Source organism: Hylaeus volcanicus, chromosome 2 (genome assembly GCF_026283585.1).
Source record: "Hylaeus volcanicus isolate JK05 chromosome 2, UHH_iyHylVolc1.0_haploid, whole genome shotgun sequence".
Taxonomy (NCBI): domain Eukaryota; kingdom Metazoa; phylum Arthropoda; class Insecta; order Hymenoptera; family Colletidae; genus Hylaeus; species Hylaeus volcanicus.
The window spans coordinates 16,055,804-16,076,827 of record NC_071977.1 but is presented as its reverse complement, the minus strand read 5'-3'; the positions used below and the strand labels follow the sequence as shown (position 1 = coordinate 16,076,827).

Here is a 21,024-nt window from a genome sequence, read left to right as displayed (position 1 = left end):
GCGGCCGTCCAAAAGTATGTTCTTTTCGGGCTTGTCTTACGCACTCTATCTTACATATTTTTATGACTAATTTTTGAGTTAATATCTCGAGGTACTACTCGTTTAGTTTATTTAAATCTGTCTCGTTATTTGCTACTATCACGATATATAAGTTGCTTTTTATTGCACCTAAAGTTTGGTTTTCATCAGTCGTTTTTCTTTACTTTTACTCAGTCTTTTAAGTCACAGTTTCTTCCCTATCGTCTTAAGGAATTTATCTATAGTCTTATGTATTCTCCGTTTGTTCAGTCTTATCAACCCTAACGTTGATTTTCCAACCAGGTCTATATCTGGTCCTGGTTTGTCCCAGATCAATTCCCTTTCCATATTGTACAGTCCACAGTCAAGTAGGACGTGATCGATGTCTTCCTCTTCCTGACCGCAGTCACACATAGGGTCGTCGATTATATTCTTCCTTGCCAGGGAAGCCTTCAGGTTATAATGATTGCACCTGATTCTAGGGATGGTTCTGATTGTTTCTCTACTCAGGTCGTTTTTGAATTTTTGAAACCAAGGCCTGTATTTGGTTCTTCCGTCTTCTAAGCCTATTTCATTCATGAAGAGGGTTTCCTTCTCCCTTCCTATGTCGACCATCTTTTCCTTGAATTTGTTCCAAAAATTGTGTCTGAGCTCCGTGACGATTTCCTTCGCTGGTACTTTGTAACTTCTGTCTGAAATTTTCAACGTCTGTTTTTTGGCTTCATCGTCAGCCATTTCGTTTCCGATTAACCCTGTGTGACCTGGTATCCAGCCTATTATTATTTTACCTGTTCTATCCTCCTTTCCCAGTTTCCATGTTTCGACGATCTATGGGTTGTCTCTTGATTCTCTGTAATTGGTATCCACGTTTCTCAATGCTTTTATCGCCGACATTGAATCTGTCAGGACGAGGCAGTTTGCTCTTTGTTCGTTGTTCAGGAATTTTCTCAAACCTATGTTTATTCCTATTAGTTCGGTTGTAAATATTGTAAATTTGTTACTTATCGTTTTCCCTTCGATCTCTACCGATTCGTTGTTCATCGTTATTATTCCTATACCGTTTGACGTATGTTCGGGTATCTTGCTCCCATCTGTGAAATAGACAGCTGTTTCATTTTTTATGTCGTGGACGAATTTAAAGTAATCTACCGTTATTTCGATTGGAATATGTTTATCTTCGATTAGTCTACCTGTCGTTGTATCCAGGATTAATCCTTTGTCTCTTGTATCTCGTTGTTCTATGCTGAAAAATCATTTCCAGTATTCGATCCTTTCTTGTGCCTTAGTCTCTCTCGTAGATCATGTCTTTGAAGCGATACATCTTTTTGAATGCCTCCTCCGATAGATTATTCGCTGTGTTCACGTTGTCTTTTCTAATCCCTTCCTGCGTGAATTTTGTCCTGTTATGTATTTTTTCGAATAATGTTAAAGTCGGATTTTGATTTGTACCTTTTTCTAATTGTCCAATCCAGTATTTACACGCCAAAAATAAAGCTCTGTCTTTGTGACGTATCCATCCTGCCTCTGGGTACATGACATTCAACGGGGTGGACATCCTGTAGCCCATCGCTGTTCTTATCGCTTTCGATTCTAATTTCCTGAGTTCCTCCTGTATGTGTTGCTGTTTTGTTGAATTCATGTATATCGCAGCTCCGTATTCCATTACTGATGTGATTAATGCCCTGGCTATCATTAACCCTTGGTTTTGTTTTATCCCTTTGTTACCGTGGCAAAGGTAATTCACTATGCTTAGTCTTCTTTTTACTTTTTTCATGAGTTCCTGATAATGTGAATTGAAATTTGGTCGGTCGTCGATACCAATACCTAGAAATTTAGCCGAATGAACTACTTCTATCGGAGATAGCTATTCGTTCAGTCTTAGCGTGATGTTGTTCTGTGGTGTTTGTAATCCAAAGAACAACATTTTTGTCTTTTCGATAGATAACTCGAGTTCTCTGTCCCTCAGGAAATCTCCTAACTGCGAAATTCCTTCTTCGATTGTAATCGTGGTTTGTTCTAAATTTTTCCCTTGTGTTATGATTGCTATGTCGTCAGCGTATTTTACGAATTTTACCTCTTCTATCTTAACTGCTTCGTTTACTCCTGTAATATATAAATTAAAAAGAATAGGGCTTAATATCGATCCTTGTCGAACTCCTATTCTCCAAGGTATTGTATTTTCTATGTCTTGCATTGATTTTATTTTAACCATTCTATTGTGCAGCCATACCTTAATCCAATTATGTATTCTATTTGGGCATCCCTTGTTTTCCAGGATGAGTGATCACCTGATTTAAGTTGTCGATTGTTGATCTATTTTTCTAAATCCTGCCTGAGTTTCTTTAATTATGTTGTTTTCTTCGGCCCAAAGTGAATTTTTCCTGAACAAGATGTTAGTGTTATAGGTCTTATTGCAGCTTTACCTGCCTTGTCTATGAAGCATAATCTGCCTGATTTCCAGTCATCTGGAATTTCTGATTTTTTCCAACTTTCCTTGACTATTTCGCAGTAATATTCCTTCATGAACGATGGTAACTCGTACATTATTTTGTAATCGATCCTGTCGTCCCCTGGGGCTGGCGTTTTACCTTTGGTGCTATTTATTGTCATCAGAATCTCATAATTTTCCAAGTCTTTCTCCCATATGCTCGTTTGGATGTCTTGACTCCAGTTGTTCGTTGTCGAATCGTCCGTTACGATACCTGAAATAGCCAGATTTTTGTTTTTCAACTTGAAAATTTCTATTTCCTCCAATTCCATTCTCGTACTATCATTAAGGGGTGATTTTTCTTTGGTGAAACATTCTTTGATTCCTCTAATTCTTCTCCATATCTTACCTAAGTCCCTTTCCTTTGCTATCTCTTCTGTGAGCGATGACCAGGCTGAATCTTTCTTTTTTTGTTTTATTTCGTTCCATTTTTTTCCTGTTGTGTTCCATTATTATGAAGTCCTTCGTATTACCGATCTTACATACTTTCTTCATACTTTTCTTCCAGTTTTCCCAATGTTCTCTGCATTCTTCGTCCCACCAGGACTTTTTGTGTTTATTATGGTTTGGTTCCTGAATTCTGTGGTATTTTACTGTTTGTGGTCTTTCGGCATTTTTATGTTTTTTCCTTAATTGGTCCTTGTCCTTTGTTGTTATACTGTTCAAAATTTCGATTATTGTCTCTTTTCAGATCACATATTTATCGTTAATGTTGTTTGTTGAATTGAAATCGTTGATAAACTTACTTTTGTTCGATTCCAGTTTTTCTCTGAACCCTCTCCAGACTAATCCTTTTTTGGAATTATACAGTCTGTTGTTTATCCTTGAGCTCGTGTTTGCTATGTCTAAACCGAAATCATTGTCTGAATAAATCTGTATGTTCAGTATCTGATGGTTCGATCCTAAACAAATGTTTGTTTCTGAATATTTGATGTATTCCGCTAAATGGGGACGCGATATTATTAAGTCGATATTAGGTTCTGCCGTACGTGGGTCATGTCTCGTTATCGTGTCCGTGTTATGTATTATAAGATCCCAATTGTCTAGTTCTTTTTCTAGGGCTTTGCCCGATTGATTAGATTGTTTACAGTTCCAAAGGGTGTTTTTTTGTGTTCAGGTCTCCTATTAAAATTGTCTCGTCCGTCAAATCTATGTCTCTGAATAGGTTATTCCAGTCCTGTCTACTAAAATAATTCCTAGGATTTCTATAAAATAGCGTTATGGGTATTATCGTAAAGTTATTTTTGTCCAGAATCTCGAAGCTCATATACTCTAGTTCAAATAGAAGGAATTTTTCTTTTTTGAATCTAATTTTTAGCGAATCTCTGTAAATTATTGCCAACCCTGTACCTGGAGTTCCGTGGAATCTCCTCCTTTCCATATTCGGTATCGTATAATGTTTGATATTGCAGCCCTTTATACTCTTTATTGGAAATTCATTTAACCATGTCTCGTAAATGCACATAATTGTAAGACACATAAATGCTGTTGAATAGTTTTTTATTAATTGTACGTTTTTTCCAATCTCGCATTTCGAAGAATCCGTCTTCTTTAGATTCTAACTTCTCTTTTATTTTAGAGATTTTACCTTTTTCCTGAACAAGATGTTAGTGTTATAGGTCTTATTGCAGCTTTACCTGCCTTGTCTATGAAGCATAATCTGCCTGATTTCCAGTCATCTGGAATTTCTGATTTTTTCCAACTTTCCTTGACTATTTCGCAGTAATATTCCTTCCACTATTCCTTGGGGTCTCGGTTTTGCATTAGTGCTAAATCTGACTCGAATGAATTTCCTTCTACCACGAGGACGTTGGTAGATCTGCTCAGCGCATCCGCATGCGCCATGCGTGTGCCTGGTCTGTGAATTATCTCGTAATCATAATTTTGTAGCTCTAATGCCCATCTCGCGATTCGTGGGTTTATTTCCTTCTTGTTCAACGTCATTTGAAGTGAATGACAATCGGTTAGAATGTTAAATTTGATACCATGTAAATAAATCCGGAAACGTCTCAATGCGTAAACTATAGCTAACACCTCGAGTTCAAAGCTGTGGTACCTGCTTTCGAACTCCGTGGTAATTTACGAAAGTACGAGCTGAGCCCTAAAAAGCTTTGTACGTCACGGGTATTTTGCGGTATCGGAAATCTTTCAACGGCCTCTACCCCACTTTTCGGTGGGCTGATACCTTTCTCTGTTATGAAATATTCCAAGTACTCTATTTCTTTATATAAGAATTTGCATTTATCTAATCTTAACTCCATCTTATTTTCTACTAGGAGTGTAAAAACGTGACGGAGAATTTGAAAATGATGTTCTAACGTTCGTGTTGCTATTAATATGTCGTCTATATACACAACTACATCGCCTGACTTAATTAGATCTGCGAAAACTTCGTTGATAAATTTTTGAAATCGAGATGGAATCTTTTGAGACCGAAAGGCATCTTTAAATATTCAAATTGACCTAGGGGAGTGACAAACGAAGTGTACTTGATTGAATCTTCCGATATGCGGATGTGATGGAACCCGTCTCTCAAATCTAACAAGCTATAATATTTTTTTTCGAATCGCCTTGTTTAGAATCCGATAATCCACGCACATACGGAGTTCTCCGTTTTTCTTCTTTACTAAGACGATTGGCGACGCATATTCGGAATCGCTAGTTCTAATAACACCTTTGCTTAACAACCCATCTAATATCTGTCTAAGTTGTTCTTTCTCGGAATAGGAAATTCGTCGAGGAGAGGTATGAAAGGGTTTATGGTCGTTTAGGGTTAATTTTAGCTCGGCATTGACGCGGGGCACCGTTGGACGGGACGGTTGAAAATACTGTTCGTTAAATATGATTTTCAATTTCTCGCGTTCGCTATGGTTTATATCGGCGTTGATATTTAATGAATCTGCCACGTTGTCTTCCGCCGGTTTTGCGAGAATGTTCATAATTTCTAAGACCGCGTCATCCTCGACTCCTGGTCGCATTAACGTAATTTTAAACAATTTAAGGGCATCCCGACCTAACACTACTGACGCGGACATTGTTTGATTCGGTACGACAAGAAGCGACATATTTTTTTGAAGATTGTTTAATATGATTGTTGTGTGTACGGTGCTGATAGGATTTAACGGCGATTTGTTGGTCCCTACAAAACGGTTGCGCACGCTGTCATCTAATTCTCCTATAACACAAGGAACAGATAATTTTTTAATGAAACTCACCGGACTTCCTATATCAAACAAGGTACAAAGTCTTACTTCTAAATTATCTATCACGTATTCGACATTTTGCTGAAATTCGTCTTCCTGTAGTGGCCGATCCTGTACGCAGGTGACTTGGGGTCTCACTTTCTTAGGGCAAGCATGTAACAGGTGGCCCATTTCCCCACAGCCAAAGTAGGAACCCTTTTCCCTCCTTGGTAGCCGGTATTCCTGGGACCGATGACCCATCCTATTGCAATTGTAGCAGCGCATCGGAGGTTTTAACTAGCCCGCTGACCCTTGCGATGCAGGTAGTTCCGTCGGCCACGGTCGACTTGTTGACATGCCTGGCATCACTTGACATCTTGGGACGGGGCTCAGCTTGATTTTGCTGAAGGCCCCCAACAATGCCGAAGTCGTCGTAATATTGCACATACGTGCCTGATTACGCAAGTTAACGTCAGGGATTCCGTCAATTACGGAGTCGACCATTTCTTCCTCTGCAACTGGCACTCTGTTGGCCAAAATTAACTTATCATGGAAGTATTCGCCGAAATTTTCGTTGACAGCCCATCTTCTACTCCCAAATTTCCGGCGAGCCTCCAATCTGCTCTCCCGATGATGGAGCATTGACTCCATTCGGACCAGCAGTTCGTCCGTGCTGACTTCTAAATGTTCCGTTCTCGATTGAAACCAGCTCAATGCCTTCCCCTTAAGCTTCGAACCAATCAGGATTCTTGATAAATTGTCGTCTAGGTCATATGTGGAGATGAGTAGTGCTAGCTGTTTTCTCCAACTATGAAAACATTGTTCCACACCACTGAAATCTGCTAGCAATTCGCCTATGGCTTTAATGCTTGCTCCAGACTTCCTCTCCGTTTCTCGGCTCGAACCAGGGGACTGTCGCAGCATGTCGTTTTCCCGCTGCAGCAATTGCAACTCTCGTTGCATGAGCTCTCGCTCTCGGCGCATGAGCTCCATCTCCATGCGTAGCAGCCGATCCGGAGCATTTTCTGCCAACGAATCTCGCCACACCGGTGCATCCAGGCGAAGAGTGCTTGCTTCTGGTAGGGCATCATTTTCTTCCACAGTGATATCATTTTCTTCGGGAACTGGATTCCCGCCTTTCTTTGGTCGTGGTGTTATGCAACTTTCCCATAATCGATCGGGGAAATGTTCATCTAGCCGCTGTATCAGCTCGGCTTTATTGCCTACCGCGGGCAATCCCTGTCGCCGTAGTGCTTCCTTCAGCTCAGACAACAGAAATCCACGATGGTCTTTCCCCATTTCTTGGGACATCACGAACTTTTTTTTTTTTAACACAAATGTCACTTAGATTAGCACTGAGATGCAAAGTTATCACTGAGAAGAAAAAGTCAATTAGCACAGACGTTACAAACAAGTCACACAGAATGTTACGTACAAGGCTATACAGAAAGTTGCCGATAGAGTCACACAGAACGTTATGAATAGTCACACAGAATGTTACGAACAATGTCATACACAGAGAATCAGCACAAGCACTGAAAGCGTCGCGAGGAAAGTCACTCAAAACACGAACGGCAGCGTTAGACACACAATTTCTGCGAATCTTTTTATTCCGGATCCTGTATCCCACTTCTGATAAATTGTAAGACACATAAATGCTGTTGAATAGTTTTTTATTAATTGTACGTTTTTTCCAATCTCGCGACGTTTACCCGCGGTCTCTTCTTCTGTCGCCTTTTTCGTTCTGCCCGTTGCGTGGCATTTTCCGCCCTTAAAATGGCCAGCACGCGCCCCACTCTTTCTTGGGGAAGACCTCAATGTAGCCGGCTCTACGGGGCCTGGTCAAACTCATGTCACACCGACGAAATATGGTAGGGTCCCGCCGAAATTCGACTTCGACCCTCGTCACGTTCTCCGGAGTCTAAACATCCCGCTAATTTATGGCGGCACTTGAACAGCTCTGGCCGTCGCCAGGCTATTGCCATGTCGCCTCACTGTCGTTCGCTCTTACATAATATCGTATTCATCTAATACATTCATCAAGTCGTTACTTTTTTTTAGTAAACTACGTGCGTTCCACAGTCCGATGTTTACATAATTAAACATCCTTTATATCTGTTGGAGAAGTTTAACTATTGTATTGATTTGATTTATGAATCACTCCGTTGTATCTACTATTAATTTGACTGTCTATTTATTGAATTCTGTTATCTGCTAATTTAACGTTACTCTGTGTTTACTCTTCCAATGAAATATAAGTTTTATTTTATGCACAGGCTATATGTTCGCGAACAGGTGTTGGGTTCGCGCGGACTGCAGAAAAGAATGCTCTCGGTCTTGGTTGTAGTATAAAAACGTTTATTCTCGTCTATTCTTAAATTAGTCAAATCGAGGTGTTAATGAGATGGCTTAAGAACTACCTGTCAAAAATGAGTTGTACTATCGATGCTTGAGCTGACGGGGATGATGAATAGCGCTTTCCTGTTGTGTTCTGAGCTGGCTACACCGCCTGGCGCAGTTAATGTATAAATTCTTCCGCCTGTGGTCGATGAGCTGGTTCTTCAAAGAGCTGAACTTTTCACCTTAACGCGCTCCGAAATGAGTATCAGACAATTTGAGCTGCACTTGAGTTAGACTGAGAGAAATATGTAAAATGCTATGAGCAATGCGTTCGCGTTGAATACTAGATTCACAATGGCGGCTCAGCGCACGTGGCGCAAGCACGCGGCCGTTTCGCGTTCCGAAACTCGGCCGAACTCTTGCCTGCTGAACAAGAGCGCCCGCTGTTGATCGATGACTGATCGATGGGACGCCGGCAGCCTCCTGGCGCGTCATTTGGAAGCCGATTCGCAAACACTGTAATTAATTTAACTTTATTTTACTTTCTATTTTTTAAATCTTATCCTTTAGTCTGAGGTTTGATTTTAGGTTACACAAGTTTGACTTACCCTGAGTTATTTATTTCATCACCCCAGGTTGAACCTCCGTCTGGGTATCTATTTGCGCTAACTGCTTCCTCCTTTGTCAGTTCTTTCTGAGAGTCGATGATTTCACCTTGAGTTGATATGCTCAGGTCTTCGTCTACATTTATCACCATAATGTTTCCTTGGTTTGACATTTCCTTATCTTCTGCTATGTTCGCACCACCTGTTGTACCCTCAATGGAAATGTCTTCGCTTAACTGGGTTTCAAGTATAATTGTTACTTTCATTTGTGATTCTTCATTGATTATATCGTTGCCTTCCCAGTCCTCTTCCAGCATCGGGACATCCTGTGAGATTTCCATATTTACACTTGTAATTCTGTTCTCGTCCGGTATTTGGAATGAGAATTCTTTCTCTTTTTCTTCCGCCTGTCTTACGGTTGATGCTCTTCCTTCGTATCTGTTTGTGTTTCTTTCTTTTGCAGCGATACCTTCTTCCTTCCTTGATCTTTCATACGCTCTACCGAACCTAAAAATGTATCTATTTTTCTTCTGTTTATTGAAATTGTATTTATCGCTGCTCCTAGTTACCGCTAGGGCGTACTTTGGCAGATTTTGTCTGCTGTTCTCTGGTCCTTTATCTATCCTGGTTTTCTGATGCTCTTTTCTGGCTGTCCAGTATCTATCGTCCTCCTTATCTATCCTCTTGGGATGCCAGATCCTCCTGTTGTTATTTATTCTGTTGATTATAAAATCTTCAATTTTACATTCCTTTATCCAGTCTAGTAGGAGTTGAATGTCCTGTTTAGTGGCTCTTTTTTAAAGGCTCTTTGCCTTTGCTGGAATATGTACAATAACCCTTGTAGTTTTTGTCCTCTGGGTCTCTGTAGTACGCCTCGTTGGGGTACGGGTCACCCTCTGTTTCATCTGACTCGTACCTTTTATTTCTCATTTGTGTGGCTTGAGTGTTCCTTCTTTTTGTCTCTTCCTCTCTTTTTTTCCAAAAACCGTTTTTTACTGAACACTCTCTTTCTTCCCATCTTTCTATTTCCTCTTTTCTTAGCACGTATTTCTCCCCTAACCTTGGGAATTCTTCCTCTCGGTATTTATCGCCTTGGTCGTTCCTGGTCCTGTAGCTTTCGCCTCTTCTTTCGAATATTCCCAGTTCTTTTCTGGCCAGCTCTCTGGCTTCTGTGTACGACGTGTTTTTGTAGACGATTATTTTGTTGACAGCATGTTCGAGCTGCCATAAAGTGCAGTGCCGGCTTAAGGCCCCATGTGCCTCACCACAATTAACACATTTCTACACTCTGTCACATTCACCGTGGTATTCTTCACCGCAGTTGAAGCAAGTTCTTTTTGTTGCTTTGCAAAACTTTTTGAAGTGTCCAAATCTATGGCACGAGAAACACTGTCTGACATTTTTGACGTAAGGAGTTACACTTACACTGGTTACGCCATTGTATATGACGATTCTTGTTGGTAGACTGTCACCGTCGAATTTAACCAACAGCAGTGGAGAGTCTATGTAGTCGAACCCTCCTTCGACTCTAACCCTTTTTTTCATTCTTTCGATGCTATTGATTCCTTGGCCCTAGGACTGCGACTTCTTCGAATTCCTTCGGTGAGAACTCCCAATCCCTTATGACCCCCCATCTTTCTATCGCTCTCTTTGGAATTCTAACGTCATATATTTTATTTTAGAATCTATTAGCTTATTAAATGTAACTCTACCTATGTGTGGGAATTTTAAATTTACTTCTGCCATTCTATTGTTTATCATCTTTATGTTCTTAATATTGTTGTGTTCACTTACCAAGGCTCTGAATATCCTAAGGTAATTTATCCTTTTATTCTTAGACGATTTGTTAAAATCTATGGCGATTTCGAAGAAGTTTAAAGAATCTTCATCACAGTTTTCTTCGTGTCCCTCGGAATCCTTTTTTTGTCTTTCGTGCTCTTCCGCACTTAAGTTTTTCCAATACGAGGAATTTTTTATCTCAGCCACGTGCCCTCGCACGTGTTCAGGTTTATCTAAGTTAACAAGGAATTCCTTTACACAATTCCTTGCTTTTTCCTTTTCTGAGCTCTTACCTTCTTTGGTGGCTGCTTTCAATGTTGTTTTTATAACTTTTTTCTTAAATTCTTTTTCTTTCTCTTCGCTTTTATGGTTTTTACTTTGATGACTTTCACTCTCGACGGTTTCTGTAATACTGTGCTTCTGCGTAATAGCTCTCCTCTCTCCGCTTTCTATTTCTTTGTTAGTGTTCCCACTTCGGGGTACAGTTTCCGTTTCCGCTATGATCGTTCTTTCTAATTTCCGTCTCCTGTTTCCTGTTTGTCCTGAGGCGCCCTCTGTTTCCTTGTTGAACTCCCTCGAATCCACTAGTCTAGGGCTTCTTTTTCCTCTGTAGTTCCTTTCCCCTATGTTCTCCTTCTTCATCTCCTCCTTGAGACCCGCCATTTTTTATCCACACAGCACTTTTTTTTCACCTCGCTTTCTTTCTCTTGTAGGTTTTCACCACACTTGCACCTTGATTCACATTCACTCACACCGAATCCATGCAAGGGATTTTCACTGATTTTTCCTTTTTAGGAATTTTTTAACCGACTTCGAAAAAGAGGAGGTTACCCAATTCGACATGTATATATATATATATATTTTTTTTTTTTTTTTTTTTAAAGGTCTGTTCACCGATTACGCCGAGATGGCTTGAGGAATCGGAGTGAAACCTCTTGCATCTTGTCGAATATTTCTTCCAGTTGGTCGCGTAAAAGAAACATTTTGTGAGTTATCATTTTTTAGCCGTTTTTTTTTAAACAGAAAAATTTTGTCTTGTTTCTTACTCCGAGACGGATGGACCAATCAGATTGAAACTTCTTGCATCTAGAAGAGCATTTGCCATTTGGTCCCATAACAAAACGTTTGTCCTTAGTTTGTTTTTTACCACTTTATATCACTTTTTATCGCAAAGAGCGTACTATTTCACGTATATTTGACCTGAAATCGATGAAATCCCTTACATTTTGCTGCCGTACAGGTTTTCGCGATGATCACATTTCCAAAAATTTATGAATTTTTTAATTGTTTATAACTATTGCTATTGCAACATTCCTTTTCTTTGCTGAAACTCGGCATGGAATTAACCGATCGAGGTGGAATTTTCCGCATTTCATGATAGATGAATTCGTGGTGTTCCCATTTGCAAAAATGTATGGACACTTCCATTGTTTGAAACCATTGTTGGTGCATAATTGCTATGCTCTGGTGTAGCTCAATAAGGAATTTACCAAACGCAATCAATCCTTTCACATGTATTCCTGATAATCCCATTTGCAACAATACAGGGTGTCCCAAAAATGTTGGATGTTCTTGAATGGGGTGTTTTAGGGGGGGGGGGGGGGGATTTGAAACAATTTTTTCTTAGCGAGAATGGTGTTCGAGGCTTTGTTAAGGAGATATTGACAGAAACCTCCGACCAATCAGAGCGCGAGTATGCCGGTGGAGCGCCTGCGGTAGCGTAGGCTCTGGTCGGGAGTTTCTGTTTCTGGAATATCTCCTTAACGAAGCCTCGAGCAACATTTTCGCTAAGGAAAAATTTTTTCACCCCTCCCCCCCCCCCCCCCCCGCGGAACAAGTCTTTTCAAGGACCTCCAACGTTTTTGGGTCATCCTGTATATTGCTCATAACTGTTGTTATTGCATGAAACCTATTGGTTATAGATTCCCACTAAAAAGAGTAAAATAAAATAATTTTTTGGAAAAAAGATTTAACCGACTTCAAAAAAGGTACAGTGAAAAGTATGAAATAATTTCTAGTTAATGTATATGAATACGCACTAGCTCTAGATATAATTGCTTAAAAGTATGGGAAAATGCAGTGAAAAGTGTGAAATAATTTCTATTCTAACTTCATTGTTATTCACCGTCGTTTGATGAATTTGGTTAAATTATTCAATATATTATATTAAATGCAATGCACATTTTTCGGAGGCGGCGCATAATGTAAAATTACTGTCCTTGCGAATTATCAAGGACTGTCTGGATTCCAAAAAGATCGATATACGTCAACACGATTCGCCTGTCTCTCTGACAATGTTGGCCACCACGGAGAGCGACGTGGTGCGGAGAGACGTAACCGCCTGGAAATTTTGGCGTCCAAATTGTTCTCCGAAGATGGGAATACATAGAACGTCACCGCTGACATACGTCACGTAATCGTCATCGACGTTTGCGAGAAATATGTTACAAAGCTTCGTGCTTCGTCTGTTTCGAACTGCGAGACTTCTTGACTTTCTTGTGATTCACCAGTTTCACATAAAAATCTTTGTTTCCTTTACACATCGGTATTTGCTTCGTCTGCGAACCGGGAAATATCTTATGTTAATTCTGTCAACTTGGCAAAATTCTGTTCAAGCAAAGATACCGAACAACTACCTACAGACACAAGTACCAAATTTGGTTTAACTATCTATCGAAGGAACAAAAAATATGAACTGTAATTATTGCTATTATACGTATTCATATTCATACAGTATTTCCATGGGGAGAGTTTATACATTAGCAGTAATTAATTTTGCCGCCCCTCCCCTCCAAAAAAGCCCCAAATCTACTCAAACTATATTTCCGTGTACATACTATATACATTAACTATTAATTCCACATAGACAATAAACATGTATACATTGACAGCATTCAATATTGCCGCCTCTACCAAAAGCTAACCCAAACCGGAAATAAAAATTTTTTACGTCTGCGCCGCCTCTGAAAAATGTGCATTGTATTTAATATAATGTATTGAATAATTTAACCAAATTCATCAAACGACGGTGAATAACAATGTAGTTTGAATAGAAATTATTTCACACTTTTCACTGCATTTTCCCATACTTTTAAGCAATTATATCTAGAGCTAGTGCGTATTCATATACATTACCTAGAAATTATTTCATGCTTTTCACTGCACCTTTTTCGAAGTCGGTTAAATCTTTTTCCAAAAAATTATTTTATAAGTCATTTATTACTCGCTTTCTGTTTCGCACCTTTCTTAGCTACATCTTATGACTCACAGGCCATCCGCCATCCTCCCGCTTTTTGCTGTGTATTTTGCGTCTTTATTACAGTGGTAAGATACATTTTACATCCCTTGTTTCACTACTATGTGCTGCGCCATCTTTTGCTTATCACCTATTAATCGGTAAACTCGCATCCTTCCATACCATTCGCACTTCTGCCTACCATTCCTCTCGCGCGTTGTTCAAATCTAATTTTTCTCACTCACATTCGTTCCTATATTTCTGCCTACCCTGACGCGCGTACTTTCATTCACTCATTCGTTCCATTGAGCTTGACTCTACCGTTTTTGTACTTTGTTTTTACATTTTACTTTATCTACTCTCATTCTTCCATTCTAACAGTCTTTATTTTTACATTTTATGTAATCTACTCTCACCCTTTCATTCTGACAGTCTTTTGAATTCACTCATACCATTTGCGTACAATTATTTATTATGCCTGTCTCTCTAAACTATTGTCTTCTTTAACTAACAATATTCTTCATTAATATTTTTCTTTCATCCTTCCATTCAAAAACAATGTCCTTTTAAATTATACTCTCATTTCTCAGCAAACTCTGAATATTTGACTTTAAACTGCACTGATGCTTCGCTCGAAATTTATGCTCATTTTTCTTTTCTTTTCTTACAGATCATTCATTCTCCCGAATAAATAACATTGATATTCTTTGCTTTACCTCGCAGCTACATATTACATTGGCTCTTAATACATTTGTGTTCAGATTATCTTATCAATATCTACGGATTTTTACTTATAATTATTGGGATCACAGGTCATTTTTTCTTATTTCTTTTTACATTTAACACTTCTTAATTTAAGTAGGAACAAGTTTGGGGTTGTTGTAATTAAATATGGTAAGTCGAACTTGCGTAAGATCTCAGTCTTTTATGTACTGTATTCTGTTTATACTCATATATAAGACATTGTATATATAAAAGTTTTTTATCAAAAAATATATATCAATTTTCTCTTTGTAACATATTGTATCTATCCTTATGTACTAAGTTTCACATTTTGTAATACTTTTTGGTATATTTTTGTACCAATAACAATAAAATGGTAATGTAAAAAATATACTTTGAATATATGAATATTATATACAAATATATGTAGTTTGATAATATATATATATAATGTTTCACTTTTTTTTTCTTTCTAAACCTATTTATTTTATAACAGGTCACTGTCATGTTTCGTATTGTTTGTCTTTCGTATCTCTATTTCTAGCCTCACCCTTACTGTCTCGTAGGTCTGTCTCGTATATTCTACTCTACCTTGTTACTCGCTAATATCACTATTTGTACATTGCTTATTATTACACCTATCCTATTGTTTTAATCGGTCTTTTTTAACCCTATCGTTTTCAGGAATTTGTCTATCGTTTTGAGAATTCTACGTTTGTTAAGTCTGATTAACCCTAACGTCGTTCTTTCTACTTGGTCAATGTCTGGCCCTAGTTTCTCCCATATCAGTTCTCTTTCTAAATTGTATAGTCCGCACTCGAACAAAACGAAATCTATGTCTTCTTCCGCCTGTCCGCAGTCGCATATAGATTTGTCAATTATGAACTTCCTTGCCAAGGACGTCCTCAGATTGTAGTGGTTGCACCTAATTCTAGAGATGGTTCTTATCGTTTCTCTGCTCAGATCATTTTTAAATTTCTGGAACCAGGGCTTGTATCTTGTTCTTCCTTGTTCTAGTCCAATCTCATTCATGAAGAGAGTTCCTTTTTCCCTTCCAATGTCCACCACTTTCTCTTTGAATTTATTCCAAAAACTCTGCCTGAGTTCTGTGACAACTTCCTTTGCTGGTATTTTATAATTTACATCTGAGATTTTAATCGTTTGCCTTTTGGCTTCCTGGTCGGCCAGTTCGTTACCGTTTATACCTATATGACCTGGAATCCATCCTATTACCATTTTACCTGGTCTCTCTTCTTTCCCTAGCTTCCAGGTTTCGATGATTATCTCTTGACCCGTTATATTTGGTTTCTATATTCTTTAGTGCCTCTATCGCAGACATTGAGTCCGTTAAGATGAGACAGTTCGAACTGTGTTCATTGCTCAGGAATTTTCTCATTGGTATGTTTATACCCATCAGCTCAGTCGTGAATATCGTGAAAGTGGTACTTATTGCCTTTCCATCGATTTCCATCGAATCGTTGTGCATCATTATTATTCTTATGCCGTTTGAAATACGTTCCGTTATTTTGCGTCCATCTGTGAAATATACGATTACGTCGTTTTTTATGTCATGAATATATTTGAAGTAATCCGCCGTTCTTTCTGTCGGGATGTATTTATTTTCAATTACAGGTTAACAGGTAGAGACCTGTTGTTGTATCCAGGATTAGTCCTTTATTTCCATTATGTTGTTGCTCTGTGTTGAAGAACCACTTCCAATAGTCGATCCTCTCTCTTGTCAGGTCTCTTTCGAATATCATATTTTTATATTTGTGTACCTTTTTGAAGGCTTCCTTCGAAAGATTGTTTGTAATGTTCACATTGCCTTTTCTTATTCCGTCCTGTATGAATTTTGTTCTGTTATATGTCTTCGAATAACTTTTGAGTTGAATTTTGATTCGTACCTTTTTCTAACTGTCCGATCCAATATTTACATGCCAGGAAAAGCGGTCTGTCTTTATGGCCTATCCATCCTGCCTCTGGGTACATTACGTTCAGCGGTGTGAACATCCTGTAACCCATTGCTGTTCTTATTGCTTCGGATTCCAATTTCCTGAGTTCCTCTTCCAAAACTATTTATTTATTTGAATTCATGTAGATCGCTGCTCCATATTCCATAACCGAGGTGATCAATGCTCTGGCCATCATCAGAGCCTGGTTCTGTTTAATTCCTCTTTCCCCGTGACATAGATAATTTACAATACTTAATCTTTTCTTTGTTTTCGTCATAAGTTCGTGGTAATGTAGGTTGAAGTTTAATCTGCCATCAATAGTTATTCCTAAGAATTTAGCTGAATGTACTACATCTATCGGGACTAGTTGATCGTTTAATCTTACCATGATATTTAACTGTGGTTTTTGTTGTCCAAAGAATAGTGTTTTCGTCTTCTCTATGGACAGTTCGAGTTCTCTGTCTTTCAGGAAGTCACCTAGCTGCGATATACCTTCTTCTATTCTTATCGTGGTTTGTTCATTGTTTTTCCCTTGTGTGATAATGGCTATATCGTCGGCATATTTAACAAATTTCACCTCTTCTATTTTAACTGCTTCGTTTATACCTGTTATATATAGATTGAAAAGTATTGGACTAATTATGGATCCCTGTGGAACGCCTATTCTCCATGGAATTACGTTTTGGATACCTTGCATGGATTTTATTTTAACTGCTCTATTTTGTAACCATACCTTGATCCAGTTTTGAATTCTTTTCGGGCAGCCTTTGTTTTTTAAAATTCTTAAGAGAATTCCAAAATTTACGTTGTCATACGCTCCCTTGATATCTACAGGGTGTTTCTTTTAAGTGAGTACAGCAGGATATCTCGGAAGATGTTGTAGTTATTAAAAATCTGTTCCTGCAAAAGTTGTTTGGTATGGCGGGCTACATCATGTAGTAATAATAGTTTTTTTGTGGGTGGAGTAATAGAGGAGATCTGGAGGTCAATGTAATTTTTTTAAATGGAATGCTATATTTTGTATACAAGAATATGGTAGAGTATCTGTTGGATCTCGTCCTCCTGGAAATCCTGTAGAATATGTGGGGAATGAGATGGAGTGGGCATCACCAGAGTGAATGAAAACAACATATTTAAAAAGAATGGAAGTGAATAATATTTATTTCTATCTGATTAAGAAACTCTACTCTAAAGGGCACCGGTAGTAAAAAACCCCAGTCACAGGTGAGAGAAAAGCCTAGTCCCTGATCAAATAAAACAATCTTGACTATATCTCGAACGAAGGGATAAAAAATAATGAACAAAACGCATTTCTAACGTTGTTGCAATTGAATGATCATTCAAATCTAAATCTAATGAACACGTGAGAGCTCTCTCTTACCGTAGTCGCAGTCGAATGGCGCCCTGTCGACGTCGCAGCCGCTCGCCGTGGTCCAGGTGAAAAATGCTCTGACCCTAGAGCCTGCACGGCTAGCCAAATGGATCAGTTCAGCCGATCGTCGAACTGCGCCGTTCCCAAACTGCACGCAGCTAGCCGACTGAATTCTCCAAACGATCGCCGAGCCGTGCACACCAACGACAGCAACCTTGCTTCTCTTTTGCGGAGCCACGCACGAACGCCAACACATCGGACAACGCAAACGCCACACGGCCGGACTCGTGTCGATTCACAAAAAACAAGCTCGCTGGAAAAACGCTCTTTTCCACGCACCGTCGACGGTTTGAATGAACGCGTGGGCCTCGTCTCCGTTCGGCCCTTTCCCTTCTCGCCGCTCGCGTCGGCGCACCGCAGCGTAGCATTTTCCTCATGCCTTTTTCCGCGTGGCGCCCAAATTCAAAGCAAGCCACTCGAGCGCCATACACAGGCGCTCGCGCCGGGAATAAATAAAAATGCAATAATTTATTCTATAAACATATATCAACTAAACATATTTCCTTACAACCTACAGGGTTCACAGAACCGCAAACAGTATCGAATTCTAAATAAGAAAGTGTTGACCTTTATTAGCCCTAAACCTAATAGGTAACGAGTAATTTTACTTTATTACTTGAAAATTTTCTTAACGTAAGCGGCTGAGAGCTAGCAAACGCTGCTGCGCAGCGTCGGTTGTGTCCGTATCAAATTACTGCAATTATAATATTATGAACACAGATTGAATATTTTTGCTAAAGATGTTAAGTATCAATTAAATTTTCACTTACTTGTTCAATAATTTTTTATCCTTCTACATGCTCACCATCATTGGAAATACACATCTGTAATTTTGTTAAAAATTGTTTCTCAACAGCTTTTAAAATTTCCTCCGATACTGATTTACATGCGGTCATAATTTTTGTTCATAAATCATTTACGTCTTTTACTGATGTTACATACACTAGTCCTTTTAAATAGCCCCACAGAAAAAAAATCACATGGTGAAAGATCTGGCGATCTTAGAGGCCATGCAATTGGTCCGCCACGCCTAATTCATTTATTTTCAAAATTAATATTCAACCAGTTACGAACTGTTGTAGCAAAATGGGGAGGAGCTCCGTCGTGTTGAAACCAAAGACAATTGAGACCTGCCTTCAGATAATTCTGTTTCTAAAAATCTTAAATACGAAGCTGCATTCACGTTTCCTTCAAAAAAGTAGGGTCCAATTATTTTGCGATTATGAATACCGCACCACACCGTTACGAATTTTCAGTATTGAGTGTTGCATTGTTGAATCCAATGCGGATATTTGTTGCCCACATCCTTGAATTCTGATGGCAAATTACACCATTCGTATAAAAAATGCTTTCATCTGTTATTATCAAAAGCGCCGTATACAATTTCGATCTTGTGCAATTTTATCGAAAATGCATAGCGAAAATTCTATTCGTGGCCCAATATCGCGAGGAAAAATTTGTTGCACATTTGTTGCCTTATAAGCTTTCAAATTATGCTTTTTAAGAATTTTGTACACAGTCGTACTTGAGAGTCCACAATTAGCCGAAACGCTACGAATGGATGTTCGAGGATTCATGTTGAAGACGGCCAGAACGTTAATTTCGTCGCCTTCAGTCCACAAAGAACGTCGATGCCTCTTTTGTATAACACTTCCAGTGTCCTTAAATAATTCGACAATGTTTCGGATAACTGATACTGACAGCTTTGGTACATCTGGGTGTCGTTTATGAAATTCATCACTGATTTCTCTGTATGATCTGTATCCATCACCCCGTAGAAGAACTAATTCTACCCTCTGTTTAACACTTAGAGACATTTTAATCGGACACATCCGACCGTCAGCTTATACATAAGTATTTCATAATACCTATATTTTTAATATAAATAATAACAAATAAACATGATATGCTTAATAATAACAAACAAATTTATTTTTATGTAAGAAAAAAGGAAGTAAAAAATTAAATTATGTGGTTTGAATTGTTTTCTTCGTCACTGTAGTTATTACTGTAGTTTTTTTTCTTTTATTTGGTGTTTTATCTTCAGAATCGTCATTTATAGCCTCTGTAATTGTTTTCCCTATTTTTCTTTTATTCTTGACTGAATCTTCTATATATCCTTCAGCTACATGTGCTGATCTCTAGCCACCGTGACGCTTCAAAGTTGTGATGTTGGCTCCTGTATCCGCAAGCCAAGTGGCCGAAGATCGTCGAAAGCTTTGGCCAGTATATAATTGTGGTTCTGATAAATTTAGCCATGTCGCGATGTTTTTCGGCATAGAACCAATCGTGTTTATCCCAATAAGTTGATTTGTACACTTTCCATTATGGTACCTAATGAACACTTTGTTCGTGTTTACATTCGCAGGTCTCAATTGTATATACGAATTGAGTGTTTCGAAATATATGCCTTCTAGTGTGAACGTTCGAGGTAAATGATTTTTCGTTTCAGGAATGGTTATTATAGCATATGAATCGTGTACTGTTATATTGTCTATAATCAATTTATGAAGCTCCTCCCTCCTACATGCGCCATGAATACCGAGTATCAGGGCAACCTGCCATTAAAATAAATGTTAATTTATTGAGTTAATAATTTGAATAATGAACAAAAATATTAAAAATTCATCTTGGTTGCTAAAAATGAATCATTTGGAGCGTCACGTAGAAATTTCTTTATCTCATTTGTCGTAAAAACTTTAGCTTTCTTGGGTTTGTGGCCAGTGTGTATTTTCTTTAGGTATCCTAGTAGTTTATTATAATTTCCAATATCTATGTTTTTATTTATTTTCACCATAGTGTTGTGCCCTGACACCCGATTATTGCAACATATGATCGACCATCGCTAATCGAGTAACGACCCGATTATGCCTGGTCAAGAATGTCCGAAGTCAGCGACATACTTTGACGCCAGGACTGCAAGCGTGCAGCACTCGCGCCTGGCAACATGACCATATATGGTCATGCCCGATTGCCAATAAAGACTATAAAAACAACACCTTGTAAAAGACAGTTCTGAGCACATTCTGAATAAAGTCATTGTTAGGAGTACATCGCTGGAGTTACGATCCTTTCGACTCATCATCGAACACCGGTGAATTCCGATTCTTTAAACGCTCCGAATATCTTCTACAATATCTTCGGGAATGAAGTCTCCATCTGTACCAGAATCACTTGTATTATCACTCATTTTGGCACGTAGGACTACTTCACTTGTCAACATCAAATGCCAGACTGAATTTAATGTGTACTAGGAAATAACAAACTTTC

At 38.7% G+C, this 21,024-nt stretch overlaps 3 protein-coding genes and 1 long non-coding RNA gene across 24 annotated transcripts in view; 1 reads left to right on the top strand and 3 right to left on the bottom strand.

Moving 5' to 3' along the window:
• Positions 1–21,024, top strand: part of LOC128884699 (rho GTPase-activating protein 32) — a 238,015-nt gene that overhangs the window by 59,646 nt on the left and 157,345 nt on the right. The window lies entirely within an intron of this gene.
• On the bottom strand, positions 647–18,648 carry LOC128884704 (uncharacterized). 14 transcript variants are annotated; one of them, XR_008459451.1, is made up of 5 exons: positions 2,249–5,425; positions 1,468–2,121; positions 1,209–1,402; positions 1,045–1,109; positions 783–971 (listed from the first exon to the last, which is right to left on the bottom strand). XR_008459451.1 is itself a non-coding variant. In XM_054138285.1 (4 exons), the coding sequence occupies exons 1-3, from the start codon at positions 17,948–17,950 to the stop codon at positions 2,312–2,314; spliced, it is 495 nt and encodes a 164-aa protein (XP_053994260.1). In that variant the 5' UTR covers positions 17,951–18,648; the 3' UTR covers positions 783–1,402; positions 1,468–2,311. The 14 variants fall into 14 exon arrangements, 3 of the variants coding, with proteins under 3 accessions (XP_053994260.1, XP_053994258.1, XP_053994259.1); XR_008459452.1 differs by having other exon boundaries at positions 783–1,402; positions 2,249–3,164; positions 3,253–3,351; positions 3,857–5,425; XR_008459444.1 differs by adding an exon at positions 647–710 and having other exon boundaries at positions 807–1,402.
• On the bottom strand, positions 5,522–8,282 carry LOC128884703 (uncharacterized). Its single transcript, XM_054138282.1, has 3 exons — positions 8,109–8,282; positions 5,758–7,803; positions 5,522–5,681 (listed from the first exon to the last, which is right to left on the bottom strand). The coding sequence occupies exon 2, from the start codon at positions 6,997–6,999 to the stop codon at positions 5,986–5,988; it is 1,014 nt and encodes a 337-aa protein (XP_053994257.1). The 5' UTR covers positions 7,000–7,803; positions 8,109–8,282; the 3' UTR covers positions 5,522–5,681; positions 5,758–5,985.
• Positions 13,992–17,513, bottom strand: LOC128884706 (uncharacterized). The gene is made up of 2 exons (XR_008459454.1): positions 16,708–17,513; positions 13,992–16,630 (listed from the first exon to the last, which is right to left on the bottom strand). It is a non-coding gene; the product is annotated as an uncharacterized LOC128884706 (long non-coding RNA).